This window comes from Phaseolus vulgaris, chromosome 2 (genome assembly GCF_051622355.1).
Source record: "Phaseolus vulgaris cultivar YP4 chromosome 2, ASM5162235v1, whole genome shotgun sequence".
Taxonomy (NCBI): Eukaryota; Viridiplantae; Streptophyta; class Magnoliopsida; order Fabales; family Fabaceae; genus Phaseolus; species Phaseolus vulgaris.
The window spans coordinates 3,450,711-3,465,952 of record NC_143499.1 but is presented as its reverse complement, the minus strand read 5'-3'; the positions used below and the strand labels follow the sequence as shown (position 1 = coordinate 3,465,952).

The 15,242-nt window shown below is 34.7% G+C and overlaps 3 protein-coding genes and 1 non-coding gene across 4 annotated transcripts; 3 read left to right on the top strand and 1 right to left on the bottom strand.

Annotated features, from left to right (window-relative positions):
• The first annotated feature begins 769 nt into the window (after window positions 1-769).
• LOC137810246 (gamma carbonic anhydrase 1, mitochondrial) lies at window positions 770-4,110 on the top strand. The gene is made up of 5 exons (XM_068611419.2): window positions 770-925; window positions 1,013-1,156; window positions 2,906-3,031; window positions 3,129-3,280; window positions 3,530-4,110. The coding sequence occupies exons 1-5, from the start codon at window positions 811-813 to the stop codon at window positions 3,803-3,805; spliced, it is 813 nt and encodes a 270-aa protein (XP_068467520.1). The 5' UTR covers window positions 770-810; the 3' UTR covers window positions 3,806-4,110.
• An 884-nt stretch (window positions 4,111-4,994) lies between these two features.
• Window positions 4,995-5,066, bottom strand: TRNAE-UUC (transfer RNA glutamic acid (anticodon UUC)). Its single transcript has one exon. It is a non-coding gene; the product is annotated as a tRNA-Glu (tRNA).
• Window positions 5,067-7,168: 2,102 nt separating this feature from the next.
• On the top strand, window positions 7,169-13,184 carry LOC137810235 (uncharacterized). Its single transcript, XM_068611394.2, has 8 exons — window positions 7,169-7,618; window positions 8,218-11,320; window positions 11,396-11,468; window positions 11,575-11,669; window positions 11,750-11,815; window positions 11,896-11,985; window positions 12,245-12,421; window positions 13,048-13,184. Exons 1-8 carry the CDS (start codon window positions 7,269-7,271, stop codon window positions 13,081-13,083), a joined length of 3,990 nt encoding a protein of 1,329 aa, XP_068467495.2. The 5' UTR covers window positions 7,169-7,268; the 3' UTR covers window positions 13,084-13,184.
• LOC137809864 (uncharacterized) lies at window positions 12,345-14,912 on the top strand. Its single transcript, XM_090298087.1, has 3 exons — window positions 12,345-12,421; window positions 13,048-13,100; window positions 14,399-14,912. The coding sequence occupies exons 2-3, from the start codon at window positions 13,085-13,087 to the stop codon at window positions 14,749-14,751; spliced, it is 369 nt and encodes a 122-aa protein (XP_090154213.1). The 5' UTR covers window positions 12,345-12,421; window positions 13,048-13,084; the 3' UTR covers window positions 14,752-14,912.
• Window positions 14,913-15,242: the final 330 nt, after the last annotated feature.

Here is a 15,242-nt window from a genome sequence, read left to right as displayed (position 1 = left end):
TAGAAATGACAAATGATGGGATAAAAAAAAAATGTCAAGAAAATAGAACAAAGGTAAGATGAAACAAAATTTGGATACATAATAACTATTATCCTTATTTGATTGTTTTTCTCACTTAGTTATATATATTTATTACATCTTTATTGATTTAGGTTGAAAACTAAATAAATGATTTTTTTTCAAAATTTCAGATATTATAGATCCCAATTGAACCTAAACAGCAGCAAAACTTGAATTTTCTGCTTAAAAGAATCCAAATGAATATCCAAACACAACGTTAAAATCTAATGTGTTCGATATATAATTATTATTTTTATATAAATTGTTAAAAGTTGCTTTTTTATCATGTCAATAAAAAAATTGTTAACAAATAAAACTCGTTTCAACTTTAGTTAAAATATATCTTTAGGGTAAAAACGTATAATATTGTAATGTTAATTTTTAACATGAAAAAAGAAAATTATAAACTTTTCATATTTGTTCTCAATTCCTAAAGTTAACCAGTAATGAATATTTACTCTATTTTTTTCTTAAAACAAAATATTAATTTCAAAGGAGGTGCACAAAAAATGTGCTTGTAAGAAGGTGAATTTGTTGTAGTTGAAAAGGTAAATCTAATTTATAGAAATGACTTTTAATAAATTAATTTGGTCTATACAAAATTGATGTAAATAATGAAAAAGTTTTCTGGAAATCAGAGGTGTGAGTGAAGAGAGAAGAAGAATAGGTGGAAGAGACGGAGAGAGAGAAGAGAAGAGAAGATCGGAGTAGAAGTGAGGCGGCAGTGCGAGAAGTACTAGCAATAGCAGAATGGGAACCTTGGGCAGAGCTTTCTACGCCGTCGGATTTTGGATCCGAGAGACCGGCCAAGCCATCGATCGCCTCGGCTCTCGCCTCCAGGGCAACTATCTCTTCCAAGAACAGCGTATGAATTCCTTCGATTCTTCATTTCCATTTAATTAGGGTTTCATTTCAATCTTCAATGTTTCTTATTTCGATTTCAAATTTACAGTGTCTAGGCATCGACCTCTGATGAATCTCTTCGACAAAGGTCCCTCCGTTCACAAGGATGCGTTTGTGGCCCCCAGTGCCTCTCTCCTCGGCGATGTTCACGTTGGTCCAGCTTCCTCCATCTGGTACGGATGTGTTCTCAGAGGTAAACCCTACCGCCATCGTCGCTCTTTCCAACTTTTATTTTCATTGATTAGGGTTTGCTTGCTTCGTCTGAGATTAGCCTTCCTGTGAACGTCTAGGTTTGTCTATTTTACGCTTGTTTGATACAAATACGAGAATGTGGAACCGTTTTAATTGATTTTTGGTTCTCCTTCAATTGCTGGAATCGTAATGTTCATACGCTATCAGTATTTGTATTTGTCTGAAATGCATATCTTAGGATGAAGTGAGGCTGGTGTGACGGTGGTAATTTATTTGCTTAACAGAAACGTTAAATTTTTGCAAGGCTTCTGAAGTGAGCTTTTTCCTTCAAATAGTCTCTTTGAATAAACTTTTCCGCTCTTGCAAGAAACAACCAATGTCATAAACTTCTCTCATAAATTAAAAGTCAGCTCGTGCACAAGTTAGAATAAGGTTTTGGAAAAGCTGATTTGAGAGAATTTTTCTAAATTAGGTTATGTAAAAGTTAGTTTTAGCTTATGGATATACTTCGTTCGTTTTTTCTTCTTATTTTCTTTTTCTATAAGTACTAATTTAGAAATTTATTCAAACTGGACCAAAATGTGTAAGTGTATCTCTGATATATCTGAACACTCGCCTTAACGGATTTAAAAATTCATTTCTTACTAAGGGTATGGTTGGATACACGCTTGTGTAGAACATGATTCCAAGTTTTAGACTCCAGTCTTGTTGATTTCGTTAGCAATAGTTTTTGCATCAACACTAATGCGAGTCATCATGTCAATCCTTGGTGTCAACATTCATTTTATAATTTACAATAACCTGAAAGGTCACGTCCCTTCAGTTCCAGAATGTCAAATTATAAGACAAAGATAATTATGATAAATTTTAAGTGACAAATGAGACACTTACACATCACACGCAAAGAGAAGCTAAAATTGCTAAACGTGAACCTTAGTTTTTTCATTAATTTTTTTTCTTATATCAGTATTTTGAATATTAACATCAAAACAGAAAAAAGAGAGTTGAAGATTAGTTGACGAAGTTCCGTTTCCTGTCTACGTTGACACATTTTTTCTTTATTGCACTTGTCGGTCAAACTTGTGTTGCATGATGAATTACTTCTCTTATTTGTATTTTTTTGTTTGTTTCTTTATATGTGATTGTTATATTAATTTATTTTTTAAGATTTCATCTTATGCATTTTTATTTCAAATTAACGAATTACAGTACTGGAATTACAGTACTAGAGACGCCTACATAATAATGTGTGTATGCACTTTAAAACCCATTTTGGGCAATTACTTGTCCAAAATCAATTTTGATTGCAAGTTTCCCAGCTGTATTTTGTATCTAAACCAATTTTCCAATATCTTTAATCTAAACATAAAAATCACATTACTCCAAGCGCACATTTACTCAGAATTACTTCAATAAATCATGTTGATTCAAAATTAATTATCAAAAGCATATCCAATACGCATGAAGTTACAATGCATTTCCTTTTGCTTTCTAAGTAAGATAGTATGACCAGACGTTTGTTACCTCCTTCGCTTTTCATTGCTTCAACTCACATTCGAATGGAGTGTGAAAGACTACTGTTGTACTACCTCTCAATGCTATATGCATGTACTCAATCATTTTACAGGCATATTTGCATACTCAATATATCAGGGAGTTGGGTACTGATATTTCCCAGCTTACTCTTTCCAATATTTGTGCTTCTCTCACTGTTTTCTACCTCTGACTGAACATTATGCTTTGTGTGAAGGTGATGTTAACGGCATAGTTATTGGATCTGGAACTAATATACAAGACAATTCTCTTGTTCATGTTGCCAAGTCTAATTTAAGTGGAAAAGTCTTGCCAACTATCATTGGAGATAATGTTACTGTTGGTGAGTGAATGTGATGAATTATTATTCTGTGAATGACTTAAGCATTGTTTTAGTGTGAACTCTACTCTATCTAAGGTTTTTGACACTTTGATTTTAGGTCATAGTGCTGTGTTACAAGGATGTACTGTTGAGGATGAGGCATTTATTGGCATGGGTGCAACCTTGCTTGATGGTGTATATGTCGAGAAACATGCCATGGTTGCTGCTGGAGCCCTTGTTAGGCAGAATACGAGGATTCCTTATGGAGAGGTTTATATATGAACCTTTTTTTTTTGTGTGGAGAGAATGGGAATGTGCCTTGTTCTGCTCTCTGTCTCTTGAAAATTTAAATTAAATGAAGTTACACGTGTTATGATTTCTTAGAGTTATAAAGATAGTTGTCTAACCACTAGGACCTTAATTTAAATGGATGGTTCAAAAGGTCTTCATCTTATTTATTTGTATCAGGCATGAAGTTGTCTTTGTATCTTAAAACTGAAACACTGCTTTTAATTGCAGGTTTGGGGAGGTAATCCAGCAAGGTTCCTGAGGAAGCTCACAGAAGATGAAATGACCTTCTTCTCACAATCTGCCTTAAATTATTCCAATTTGGCTCAGGCTCATGCTGACGAAAATGCAAAAGAACTAGAGGAGACTGAATTTGTAAAAGTTCTTCACAAGAAATTTGCTCCTCGTGGTGAGGAATATGATTCAATACTAGGTGGTGGTCAAGAAACGCCCGCAGAGCTTAACCTTCAGGATAATGTTTTGCTAGACAAAGCGCCCAAGGCTTAATTTCTTTCTTTTTTCTCTATTATCTTTTATGTGCGATTTTCCGGAGAATGGCTGTGCTGCTTTTGTTTCCTCCAAGTTTGGAGAGCTCACACTGTTATCTCAAATGTCAACACGGGCTGCACGTCTTAGCCCGTGACTTTATTCATCTCTGTGCTCAATAAGAAGCCTTGTTTTTTTATTTCTAGATAATGACTGCAAATCAACAGTTTGGTAATAGTTTTACAGTCATCCAGGGACACATCTTACAGCACTCTAGTTGGAATGTATTTTAAAATAAAGATATCAATTCAGATATGCCGGATAAACCAGTGTTTTCAAGGATTATAATCTATACTTTTATATATTTTTCCAAAAAAACCACCTTTGGTGTTCATATTTATTTTTCAATTTTATTATTTTATTTTGGGTATTCCAGTTATTTTATCATTTTTCTTAGCAGTTACTAAGTAAGCATGATTTTGTGATTGACTGGCCATTTTGTTTTGAAACTGTTTTTCTTTGTTTTTTATTACTAACATATTTGTTGTTGGTCTGACGCATGTGGGTCTAGGATGAAATTCAGTCCATATAAGGAGATTAATAATCTTTGATATTAAATTAAATTAAACTTTGTAAGGTTTCAAAATATGCCTATAGATAAAGATCAAAGAATGTTGCTAGTGGGAAATAACATATCAAACAAACAATGAGCACAAAAAAATCAGAGAGCTTGAAATATCAAACAAACAATGAGCACAAAAAAATCAGAGAGCTTGAAACTCTCTTTTTATGTCATTAAAAATTCAAAATAATTGTAATGTATTTAATTTTTTAATTGTATATAATAAAAAAATATTTTCTAGAAATTAAATCATTCTTTAATTATATAATAAAATAATATGTTATAAAAACTTATTTAGTTAAAAAATATTTTAATTTAATTATATATTAAAAAATTATAAATAATAAATTAAACTTATATAATTTCCTATTTATTAATTTATATATTAAAATTAAAATCCTATATCTCATTCACGATTTTAATAAGTATACGAATTCTAAATTTTGTTTATAATCTGACAGAATAAAAAAATTTAAAAATATAAATATATGACTTTTTTTAAAAATCACATTTGAGATTCGAGATTTTAAATTAAATAAATAATATTTTAGATTGACAAATTTAACCATTTTCAAAAAACAAAAAATATTCCGTTGCCGGGAATCGAACCCGGGTCTCCTGGGTGAAAGCCAGATATCCTAACCGCTGGACGACAACGGAATTGTTGATAGTAGTCAAAATAAATATATATTGTATGTTCTTTAATGCTTAAATACTCTAAAATGGTTTTCATGATAATATTTCATTGCTATGCCTAATAAATGTCATAATGTTGTGTTGCTCAAAATAAGATCAACAATAGTACGATCCTATTTGTTAGTCATACAAAGTATTCCTCGTCAAAGTATAACTATATATTTTTTTGGTTCGTTTAACTCAATAAATTTATAATACTTTATTATAAAATAAAATATTTACTCTGCACTTGTATTTCAGATTTAATAATTTTTTTTCAATAAATATTTCCTCTTAACTATTTAAATTCATTATAGAAAATTATATTTTCCTTGATCTAGTAACACATGTATATTTTCATAAGAAACAATTTTATGAATTAGGATATGTCCTAACCAGAAATCACATGCCAACATCTCGAATAAAAAATTCCTTCTAAAAAACTAATTTATCGCAACAGAGTAAAGTATATTTATTACACAATAAACTTAAGAAAAATGAAAACTTCAAGTATATTGTTGTCATTAAATAATAATATCGAATCTAGAAGAAACTACATGTTTAGTTCGTAATTATAATAATTTAATCCGAATTAAAAGAAAAAACAGTTAAAATTAAGTATTGGTCGTAAAATAAAATTTTAAAAAAGTAAAACAATTATACTTAAGTTCATACTAACTTTTATAAAAAATATATTAAAAGAAAGCAATAAATAGAAAGTATATTTATCACATCAAGAATTGTATTTATATTTTATTATACAAATTATGTTGATACAAAAATTGTTGACAAAAGTACGTTTTATTAAAAGAGGTATAAAGTAACTTAATAAATTAATTGATATTATTGAGAAATAGTGGGAGGAATATAAAAGTAGGAGTTTTGCAATAATTAAGTAATGGTATTTTAGTTTAGGAAGGTGAAGATATCCAACAAAGTCTTAACGGTGCGTGACTTAACAGTGAATATAAAGTGGCCAACACAAGGGTCCCATTCCATTGCAACCTTTATTTTTAATTCCATTGCACCTTCTACAATCCTCTCTTTTCCTTTAGACCATTTCAAATCTTCTCAACGGTGATTCTACCCAAATTAGTGAATGGAACAATATAGTTTCAAATCGCTCAGAAGTCGAGATAAAAGACAGTTTATATACTTTATCCTCCCTTAATCTACCAAGGCGTCTTTTTAGAATAAAATCGTGAGGGAGCATCGATATCTAAAGTAGTTATTTCGGATGCAGTGATTGATCCTAACAATGTTGTTCAACGGATTTAAATCTGAAACATTGACGCTCATTGTGGAACCAAAAAAGTCCCTTAGTCTCTTAACTAGGAGAAATCCACTTCTCTTTGACCTCGACTGAAGAACTTATTCCTACTAATATAATTTCACATAGTCGCATTTCTTACTATATTACTATATTAGTTAGTATACATTTTATATTATAAATTAGATTTATAAGATTAAAGTGGATTTAAAATCAAGTATTAAAGTTACTTCATCAAAAATAATTTCATGAAGCCTCAAGTCTGTGGATTATTATTGAGAAAAAAAAAGAAAAGAAGAAGAAAAAGTTGATTGAGACGTTTACCCGCACCGTACAAAGTCCAAACAAACAAATCTAACTCCAATTATACAACGTAGGACAGTACCGGAATGCATAACCTTTGTGTTTGTCTGCATGTTTTTAATGTAAATAAATGGGCATGCACCTCGCTTCATTTTGTTTCTAGGAAACACATATTTTCCACATTGCACTCATCAATTTTATTTTCACTTTTTTAGAACATGGTAACAAATTTAAAACAACTATTAAATTTAATTAAACTTCATAAAATTGACTGAGGTTTATACTCATTTATATACACAAAAATATCCTAATATAAAACTAACTCATAGATAAGGTTTACACTCATTTATATACACTAAATTCTACATAAGATATCAACACAACACAAACTATTAAAAGGTTGTAACAATAGAAAAAAAAATGAAACTTATGCTAAATATTATGTATCATTTGTTTAATATTAAAAGAAAGGTCCAGTGTTTAAGACCGTTATCGTCATTTCACGCTTCATCTTTATGTTTTTTACCATCTTGGATTTTTCATCCCAAACACTTTCTGCACACTATACTTCACTCCACTCAGCGAGAGAGAGAGCATAGTGAAGAAGAAAACCAATGGCGCATTCTCGGCAACTCAACACCAAGATCAACAACAATGCCACCTTCTCCTCCAGTAACAACCTATACGACGACGTTTACGGTGGTCCTCCGAAGTTCGGCGTTTCAACCCTCTCCCCTCGTTTCGAAGATTACGCTGAGATTTTCGGAAGCTTCCACACCGGACGATCCTCCTCCATTCCGCTCCTCGATCTTCCCGCCGTCCACGACGCCGAGGCATTCTTCGATCCCCGAAGCCACTCTTTCAACTACACCGAAGTTTTCGGAGCCTTGGATTTTGAGCTTCCGTCCGACAACTTGTTTCACTGCCACACTGCTCTCGACGCTGCCTCCTCCGAAGAAGCCTGGTAATGCCAATGCTACTACTGTTCGAGCTACCTACCTTACTTCGTGTGTTTAGTTCGTGATCCTTTCGCGGGTTCTGCTTTGCTTTCTGTGAAGGAGCAGTTTAGAGGATTGGAAACTGAGTTGGTTGCTGTTTTTTTATGTTTGACTCGGTTAGAGTGAGTTAATGACGTTGATTGAGGGAAATCGTCACATTTGGTTGAGGGTGGAGCGTTCTTGTGATTTAATTTAATTAACTGTGTGCTCGGAAAATTAGTTTTTCTATGATGAAACTGGGGTCGTTTTTGTTCTTCAGGACTTTGATCTTTAGTTACTTTCGTTTTTCGATGAAATAGGATTAGTGTGTTGTGGATTAACTGTTGGAGTTGTGACTATTTGGAGTTTGATTATGTTATGTGGAATTATGGACTCCTGGTATCTGTAAATCAACGTGTCATGCTTTAAAGTATTTTTATCATATGGTAAAAATTGCTTAGTTGCACGTAGAACATACACACAGATTATTGCTTTTAGTTTACTTCAAAGAATTCAAATGTTGCTTAGTCTGTATTCAATGCAAATATAATTCTGCAATATAATCATGATCTTTCATCGTTTACAGGAGTCCTGCAGAAACTGATTCATTTTCTGAAGAGTTTGATCAATCTATAATTAACCAAAGCATTTTGAATGGAGATCTTTTCCACTCTGTTGATGGTAATGTGGGATCGAACATTTTGTATCATAATAAGGTCAATGGTACAAGCAATGAACATATGTCAAAGGGGAAAACTCACTTGAGTCAGCAGCATGCTGTACCTGGTTTGGGACGAGTATACGATGAAACTACACAATTGCATCGAACTGATCCATCCTGTCAGGTTGCTGATGATATTGATCTTGATATAGAATTTCGTGCGGAGAAAGTGAAGGGAAACCACCCAAGGGCAATGGCACATCTCCGCAATTTTACCTCTGGGGAACAGATTTTTGACAGTGATCTAAATCTTCAAAATGGAGGAAGCAAAAAGGATTCTCATTCAGGTGAGATGTTCATAACTGTGTCTGACATCAACCTACGAAGTATGCCCTCTCAAGTGCCTCCCCCATCTCGCCCACCTCCTGTGCTGGATGTAAAAAAGGAGGACATGTGGGAATTTCATTCAAACAGCAGGCCGGTTGCTTCTGAAGAGACACTTGGTGCTGGTTCACCACCTTTCTTTGATGCGGAGGATCATATGAATTTGTCTGCTACCGCCTCTGCTGATGCTATGAAAGAAGCAATGCTTAGAGTAGAAGCAAAACTTAGGAGTACCAAAGAATTAAAAGGGAGAAAGAAATGGGATTGTGAAACCTATTTAAAGTCTAGTTATGATGCAAAAGTTAATGAAGCAAAGACGTGTAAGGATATCACTAGATTAAGTAGCTTGAATGATGAGACAACGCTGGGAAGTTATGACTGGAGACATTCAAAAGAAAAATTGTATGTCACAGATGACAGGCAGGAACTTAAGAAAGCTTCCCCAGAAACTATGGACAATTTAGAAGGGAAAAGAACTGCAAACATGTTTGAGGAAAAGAACAAGATGGAGTCCAGGTCATCTCAAGAATCCGATAGAAGTACTGAAGTTGGAACATGGAAAGACGAATCTGAATTTTTTGAATTGGTGGGAATGGGAGAATCTGGAATGGTAACTCAACCCACAAAGCAGACTAAGAATTTGATGCAAGGTACTGGAACCCAAAAACATGGTCAGAAGGAAAGAGAAGCATCCAATGTGCAAGAAAAGCATAAACAAGTAAAAGCAACCGAAGAAAATTATCAGGTGGAGGAGTACGAAATAAAATATACAGCAACAAAAGAGGCTTGTGAGCATGATGAAAACATTATGAAATGTGAAGCATCTAATAGACAAACAGCCAATGACGTTCAGCTGGCAACGGGGCTTAGGGAAAATCAGAAGAAACTAAGGGAGGTTGAAAAGCAACAACAGAACGTGAATAGGCAGCACCAATCTGGAAAAATCGAGGAAAATAGAAAAACACAACGAGAAGCTTTTGCTATAGGACAAACTGAGCACGAGGAAAAACTGAAAGGTTCTTGGAAGCTGGAAAATATTGACGAAAGATCAAATGTCGCTCTTGAATCGGATTCCAGTGAGGAAAAAGAGGTCTGTAAAAGTGAAAATGAAATGAAATTAAAACTAGGTAAACGGATTCAGATGAATAAGGGACTGGACGAAGCTCATGAAATAGTAGAAATTGAGAAAAGCCTCAAAAGTTCTTTGGACAATGAAGAAAGTGATGGAGCTGTAATACCTGCTTTCAGGTGGGATGAGAATGGAAAACAGCTCAAGGAACACATTGAACTGGAAGCAAATGAGATAAGACTGAAAGAGGCTTCTGAGCAGAGGGAAAACAAGGCATATGGAAAAGATCAAAGTACAAAGAAATTTGAAGATGTTTATGATGGGCACGGAGAAGGAAATAGACTTCAAGAATCAGGAGATGACAAAGGGATTCAGAAAGTTATGAATCAAACTCCAGTGCAAGAACAAATTAATAGGATTCTGAATGAGGCTCAAAAGAAAAAAGTCACTGAGAGCACATCAAGCCAAACATTTTGCATGGAAGGAAGTGTACCAGTATCAAATGAGAATAGTCACCTGGAGCAATCTGAGAATATGGACAAAGATGTTGGTGGAATGGAAAAAGTTAAGGGACCGAACAAGGCTTTGGATGGCAAGGAGAGGAAAGACGTGGGAAACATGAAGAATGCTAAAGCACCTGATGAGACATGGGAAATAGAGTGTGACGAAGATCTAGCAAATCAGTCAGCTTCCATGCATGAAGAATTTATTAGGAAACTGAAGGTATCTAAAGAATCTGTTGCTGACCAAACTATTGCAAAGATGAGAGCTGAATGCAAAGTTGGAGAAAGGCAATTGAAAGAGGTAGGGGTGGAAAATCAACTGGATAACAAAAAATTCAGAGCACCTAAACAAATGACTGCAGGAGATGCAGAGCATTCAGGAACCCAGTCAGAAAAGGAGGAAGACACAATGACAAAGGTCGATTACAGGAGTACAGAAGCAGCTGCTGAAACTGTTGTTCAGGAGACTGTAAATGCTCAGAAAACCGCTCGGTGGTTTCATATTAGTCAATCCACAGAAAGCAAAACTAAGAGTATTAATGAAACTTCTGCAATAATGAAAGATACTGAAAGGATGAGAAGAGAAAGAGAGTCAGAAAAGGATCATCTTAGAAAGATGGAAGAGGATGGGGATAGACAAACAGAACGTGAAAAAGAAGTTGAGAAAGCAATGCTGGAGGCTGAGAGGGAAAGGGAAAGGGAAAAGGATAGGATGGCTGTTGATAGAGCAACTTTGGAGGCTCGGGATAAGGCATATGCTGAAGCTTCTGAAAGGGAAGAAAGGGCTGCATTTGAAAGAGGAACTATGGAAGCACGGTACAAAGCACTGGCTGAGGCCAGGGAAAGACTTGAGAAGGCATGTGCAGAGGCCAGGAACAAGTCATACATTGATAAAGAAACTACAGATGCAAGATTGAAAGCAGAACGTGCTGCTGTAGAAAGAGCAACTGCAGAGGCTCAAGACCGAGCCATGGAAAAATTAAAGAATGAAAGGACTGCGTTTGAATCAAGAGAACGGTTAGAGAGATCTGTATCTGACAATTTTTGTGAAAGACAAGACTCTTTGTCCTCGGTGAGTATCTGTTTAAACCTGCTATTGATAAATTGTGACATTGTCCAATAAATCTCTAATGATTTTAAATGACAGGATATGCCGGATCCACAGTTTCAGAACTCTAGCTCCTCCACAGGTTCCAGACAACCATATTCACTTTATGGTGGTATGTAAAATTGAACATCCCTGCAATGCTTCATTATGTACTCTCGTTCAATATTTTACTACATCCTGCTATATAATGTTGGCTAAATATTTACATTTCTTTGAAGCTGCCTCTTTTTCTGAGAGATCAGAAAGAGAAGGTGAATCAGCTCAGAGGTGTAGAGCTAGACTGGAGAGGCATCGCCGAACAGCTGAGCGTGCAGTAAGATCTTCAATCTTTTGATGCTAACATATAAATGCACATAGACAACGACATAATGATGACTTTTCTGGAAATTTCAGGCAAAAGCTTTGGCAGAAAAGAACATGCGTGACCTTCTAGCACAGAAGGAGCAAGCAGAGAAAAATGTAATCCATATAATTTTTCTCTTTGTATAAATTGTTGTTTCTGTGGCACATTGATTACTCAAGTCTGCTGCTGTTTGCAGAGACTATCAGAAACTCTGGATGCTGAAGTAAGGAGGTGGTCAGGTGGAAAAGAAGGAAACTTGCGTGCCTTACTTTCTACACTGCAATATGTAAGTGCACAAATTCTGAACTAGGTTTATGCTGCTTCTATAACCTCCTACTCCCAATTTCGCACATATAAGTGATACACACAGTATAGTTTGGCATGTTTAGGTCAAGGTGACGAATCTCAAATAATGAGAAATGTATCTATCGGCATGCTTGATCAAGATGTTTTAAACTTCTGCAATTTGCGACCTTTTGAGTTACAATGAGCAACCATCCATTATAATCTAAAATTGGTTCCATTTTTAACTTTTTTCTTGTCAGATCCTTGGGCCTGATTCTGGGTGGCAATCAATCCCATTGACGGAGGTCATTACTTCTGCTGCTGTGAAGAAAGCTTACAGGAAGGCCACCCTGTGTGTTCATCCTGACAAATTACAGCAACGTGGAGCAAGTATTCAACACAAATACATATGCGAGAAGGTTTTTGATCTTTTGAAGGTGTGTAGTGCATGCAAGCTATATTTCACTTTGTTGGTTTTATTCATTTATTATTTTGTTGCAAAAAAATGTCCTGTACCTAGTATGAATAAGGAGTAGAGGAAATGTTCCTGGCCGACTAAGTCGATACTGGATAGCCGGAAGGTAAAATATTTAGAATGAACACTTTACACGGTACAACAAAAACATGAGTAGGATTCAGCAAAACAAAATCACGAGTAGGCCAAAAGTGAAATGAACTCGATTTCGCTTTTGGTTGACAATGATTTTTGCAGCCCTAAATTCTCTTTCTTTCATCTACTCCCCCAAGCAACAGCTAAAACGAGAGCATTATCAATCCATAGGAGTAGGGGATCAAGTGCTTTTCCCGGAAGTTAAAGTGTTGGTAGGTTGGCCTATTTATTTGCAGCATATTATTAGTGTCAATTTTCCAGGGTCTTGAATCATAGTTTTTGTTTTATGTGCTTGGAAAGTTGGCGATTTCCAATAGAAATGTAATAAAACAGTTTATGAGCATTTATGTAACCGTGTAGTATTCATTGATCACATTATTTGATGAGTTCACCTTACAGTTTCAGTTTATTGCTTTTTATGCTTAACTTATTATTATACTTTATCTACTTCAGGAAGCTTGGAACAAATTCAACTCCGAGGAGAGGTAACATGCCTAGCAGCCCAGGTCTGGTTTTTTCAACCTCCCTATCTCTTGCAATTGTGTACAGAAGCCTCACCTTCCTTGCCCGGCTTCCAAAACCTTTTATGATTATTGTCAAAGCCTATGTTCTGTTGTAATAGTCTCATCAAAAGTAAATAGATACATAAATTATAAAGCTGTGGAAGCAAAATTGGAAATTTTTGTTATAATAACTTATTAATAAATTTTAAGAAAAAAAGTACCAAGAAAGAAAGTGAACAAAATTGGTTGGATGTTATCGAAGCCTATTTATAATGCTTGCAATCAGAGTGTGCAAAGGCGACTTTGTGTGAGCCATTGATGTGATACGTTAGTGGAAAAGGACTTATGCGATTTTTTCACAAGAACTTTTTATCCTAGTTAATGTTGAGTTTGAGTTTATCCCAGATATAAAACTTTGAAACTTGACACGACTAAATGCCATACACTAGAAGATTGGACTGAAAAGCTTCACCAAAACAATGACAACTGTTGCAACAGGAAGCAACATATTAAAATTATCCATCAGTCATTTTTCAACCAACTGCGCATGTGCATGTGTTTGCTTGTGTGGGTATGTGTTCTAAGTTTCACCCAACAAAGTCGTTAATGTATAACAAAAGAAAACCTTAAATTGCACCCAATAATGTATAACAATGTTGTTGATGAAATAATAATAATAATAATGTAGCGTGTTATGAAACTGTCTCTCTAACTATATGTATTTTTTTTAGCATACACAGAGGTTAATGAAAGGGAACTAGTGTGCTTTATGAAACAGTTTTTTAAACTTTCCTTTGGTATATATGAGTATTTATCCTCTTATGACTTTCTCAGTCACGCCACCTTGTCAACTTTTTCCACCTATTCATTTGAATGTTTCAATGGTTCATGTGCAAGTAATAAATATTTAATCCAGACATCAATTAATGGGCACTTTGACTGAGGAAACAAAGCTTGGTATACCAAGAAAAACTAAAATGTCATATTCGCAATTTATTTTTTGAAATTTCTCTCTATGTCAAGGATACTTCATGACTTTCAATTAATTGTGGATGTAATTTTGTTGGGACGGCACAAAAGTCAACCAAAATTGAGTCACTACTCACAAAACATTGAAAACAAAACACCAAGGATAACATCAAAGAGCACAAATGAAGAAAAATGGAACCAAACTTAATATATAAAATGCCCTCTATCATGCTACAATTTATCTCTCATTCTCAACTCTCACTAACCATTTTCCTTTCATCTACACATTCCTAATCTGAAAATCAGAAGTATTATTCTTTTTCACTCAACAGAATCCAACATGTTTAGATCCACAAGCACTAGGAAAAGCCCTGCTAGGTATGAGAAACTAGATAAAGAATATGGTGGCAATGGAACTTCAAATGAGGACTTCAAGAGGAGCACAAGTTTGCCTTCTCGAGCTATGGCTTCAACCTTTGGAGAGATGAATCTACAGAGAAACCCCACTAAAAAGGGCAGTAGTAAATCTAAGGAGAAGAAGATTCACCCACTTCTCAGCTTCTTTGATTTTCGGAGGAAGAAGAAAACAACAGCAAGGCCTGAGTTTGCTAGGTATCTTGAGTATGTGAAGGAAGGAGGCATGTGGGATATCAATGCCAATAAACCTGTCATCTATTACAAATGATACTTATCCCAGGTTTCAAACTCAAGTGTTCCTGCTATATTTCTTGAAACAATTAGAGTTTGATTCCATGTCAAATAATCATAAGATGTAGAGCAAAACACATGCAAGTGATGTTTTCCTTAGTGTATGAATCAAATGCAAACTTCGTCTTCATCTTCCTATTGCTTCTTGTTGAGTTTGATGACATAAATTTATGCTTTACAAATAGAATTCTTGGAGGCCAGATGAAAAGACACTGCACATTCAACACCATTCTTCTTGTCATGATGTCATCTTTTATGAAAGTTTATTAGAGATGGTTCTTAAATTCGGGATTCAGAACTTGAGAATAAGTTTAATTATAGGATTGCGAAATTTTGTATAAATTAGACACAAATTTATGCAAAAAAATTCATGTAAGAATATGAACACTGGAAAATGGTGACCATATGCAACAAGCGTGATGAACTATGCATGGAGTGGAGCCGCAATCACTGACCCCCATGACGTGA

Coding starts and splice junctions, on each gene's coding strand:
- LOC137810246 (XM_068611419.2), top strand. CDS start 811: ATGGGAACCTTGGGCAGAGCTTTCTACGCCGTCGGATTTTGGATCCGA. Junction 926..1,012: donor CTATCTCTTCCAAGAACAGC/GTATGAATTCCT, acceptor TCAAATTTACAG/TGTCTAGGCATCGACCTCTG. Junction 3,281..3,529: donor CGAGGATTCCTTATGGAGAG/GTTTATATATGA, acceptor TTTTAATTGCAG/GTTTGGGGAGGTAATCCAGC.
- LOC137810235 (XM_068611394.2), top strand. CDS start 7,269: ATGGCGCATTCTCGGCAACTCAACACCAAGATCAACAACAATGCCACC. Junction 11,670..11,749: donor GCCGAACAGCTGAGCGTGCA/GTAAGATCTTCA, acceptor TGGAAATTTCAG/GCAAAAGCTTTGGCAGAAAA. Junction 11,816..11,895: donor AGGAGCAAGCAGAGAAAAAT/GTAATCCATATA, acceptor TGCTGTTTGCAG/AGACTATCAGAAACTCTGGA.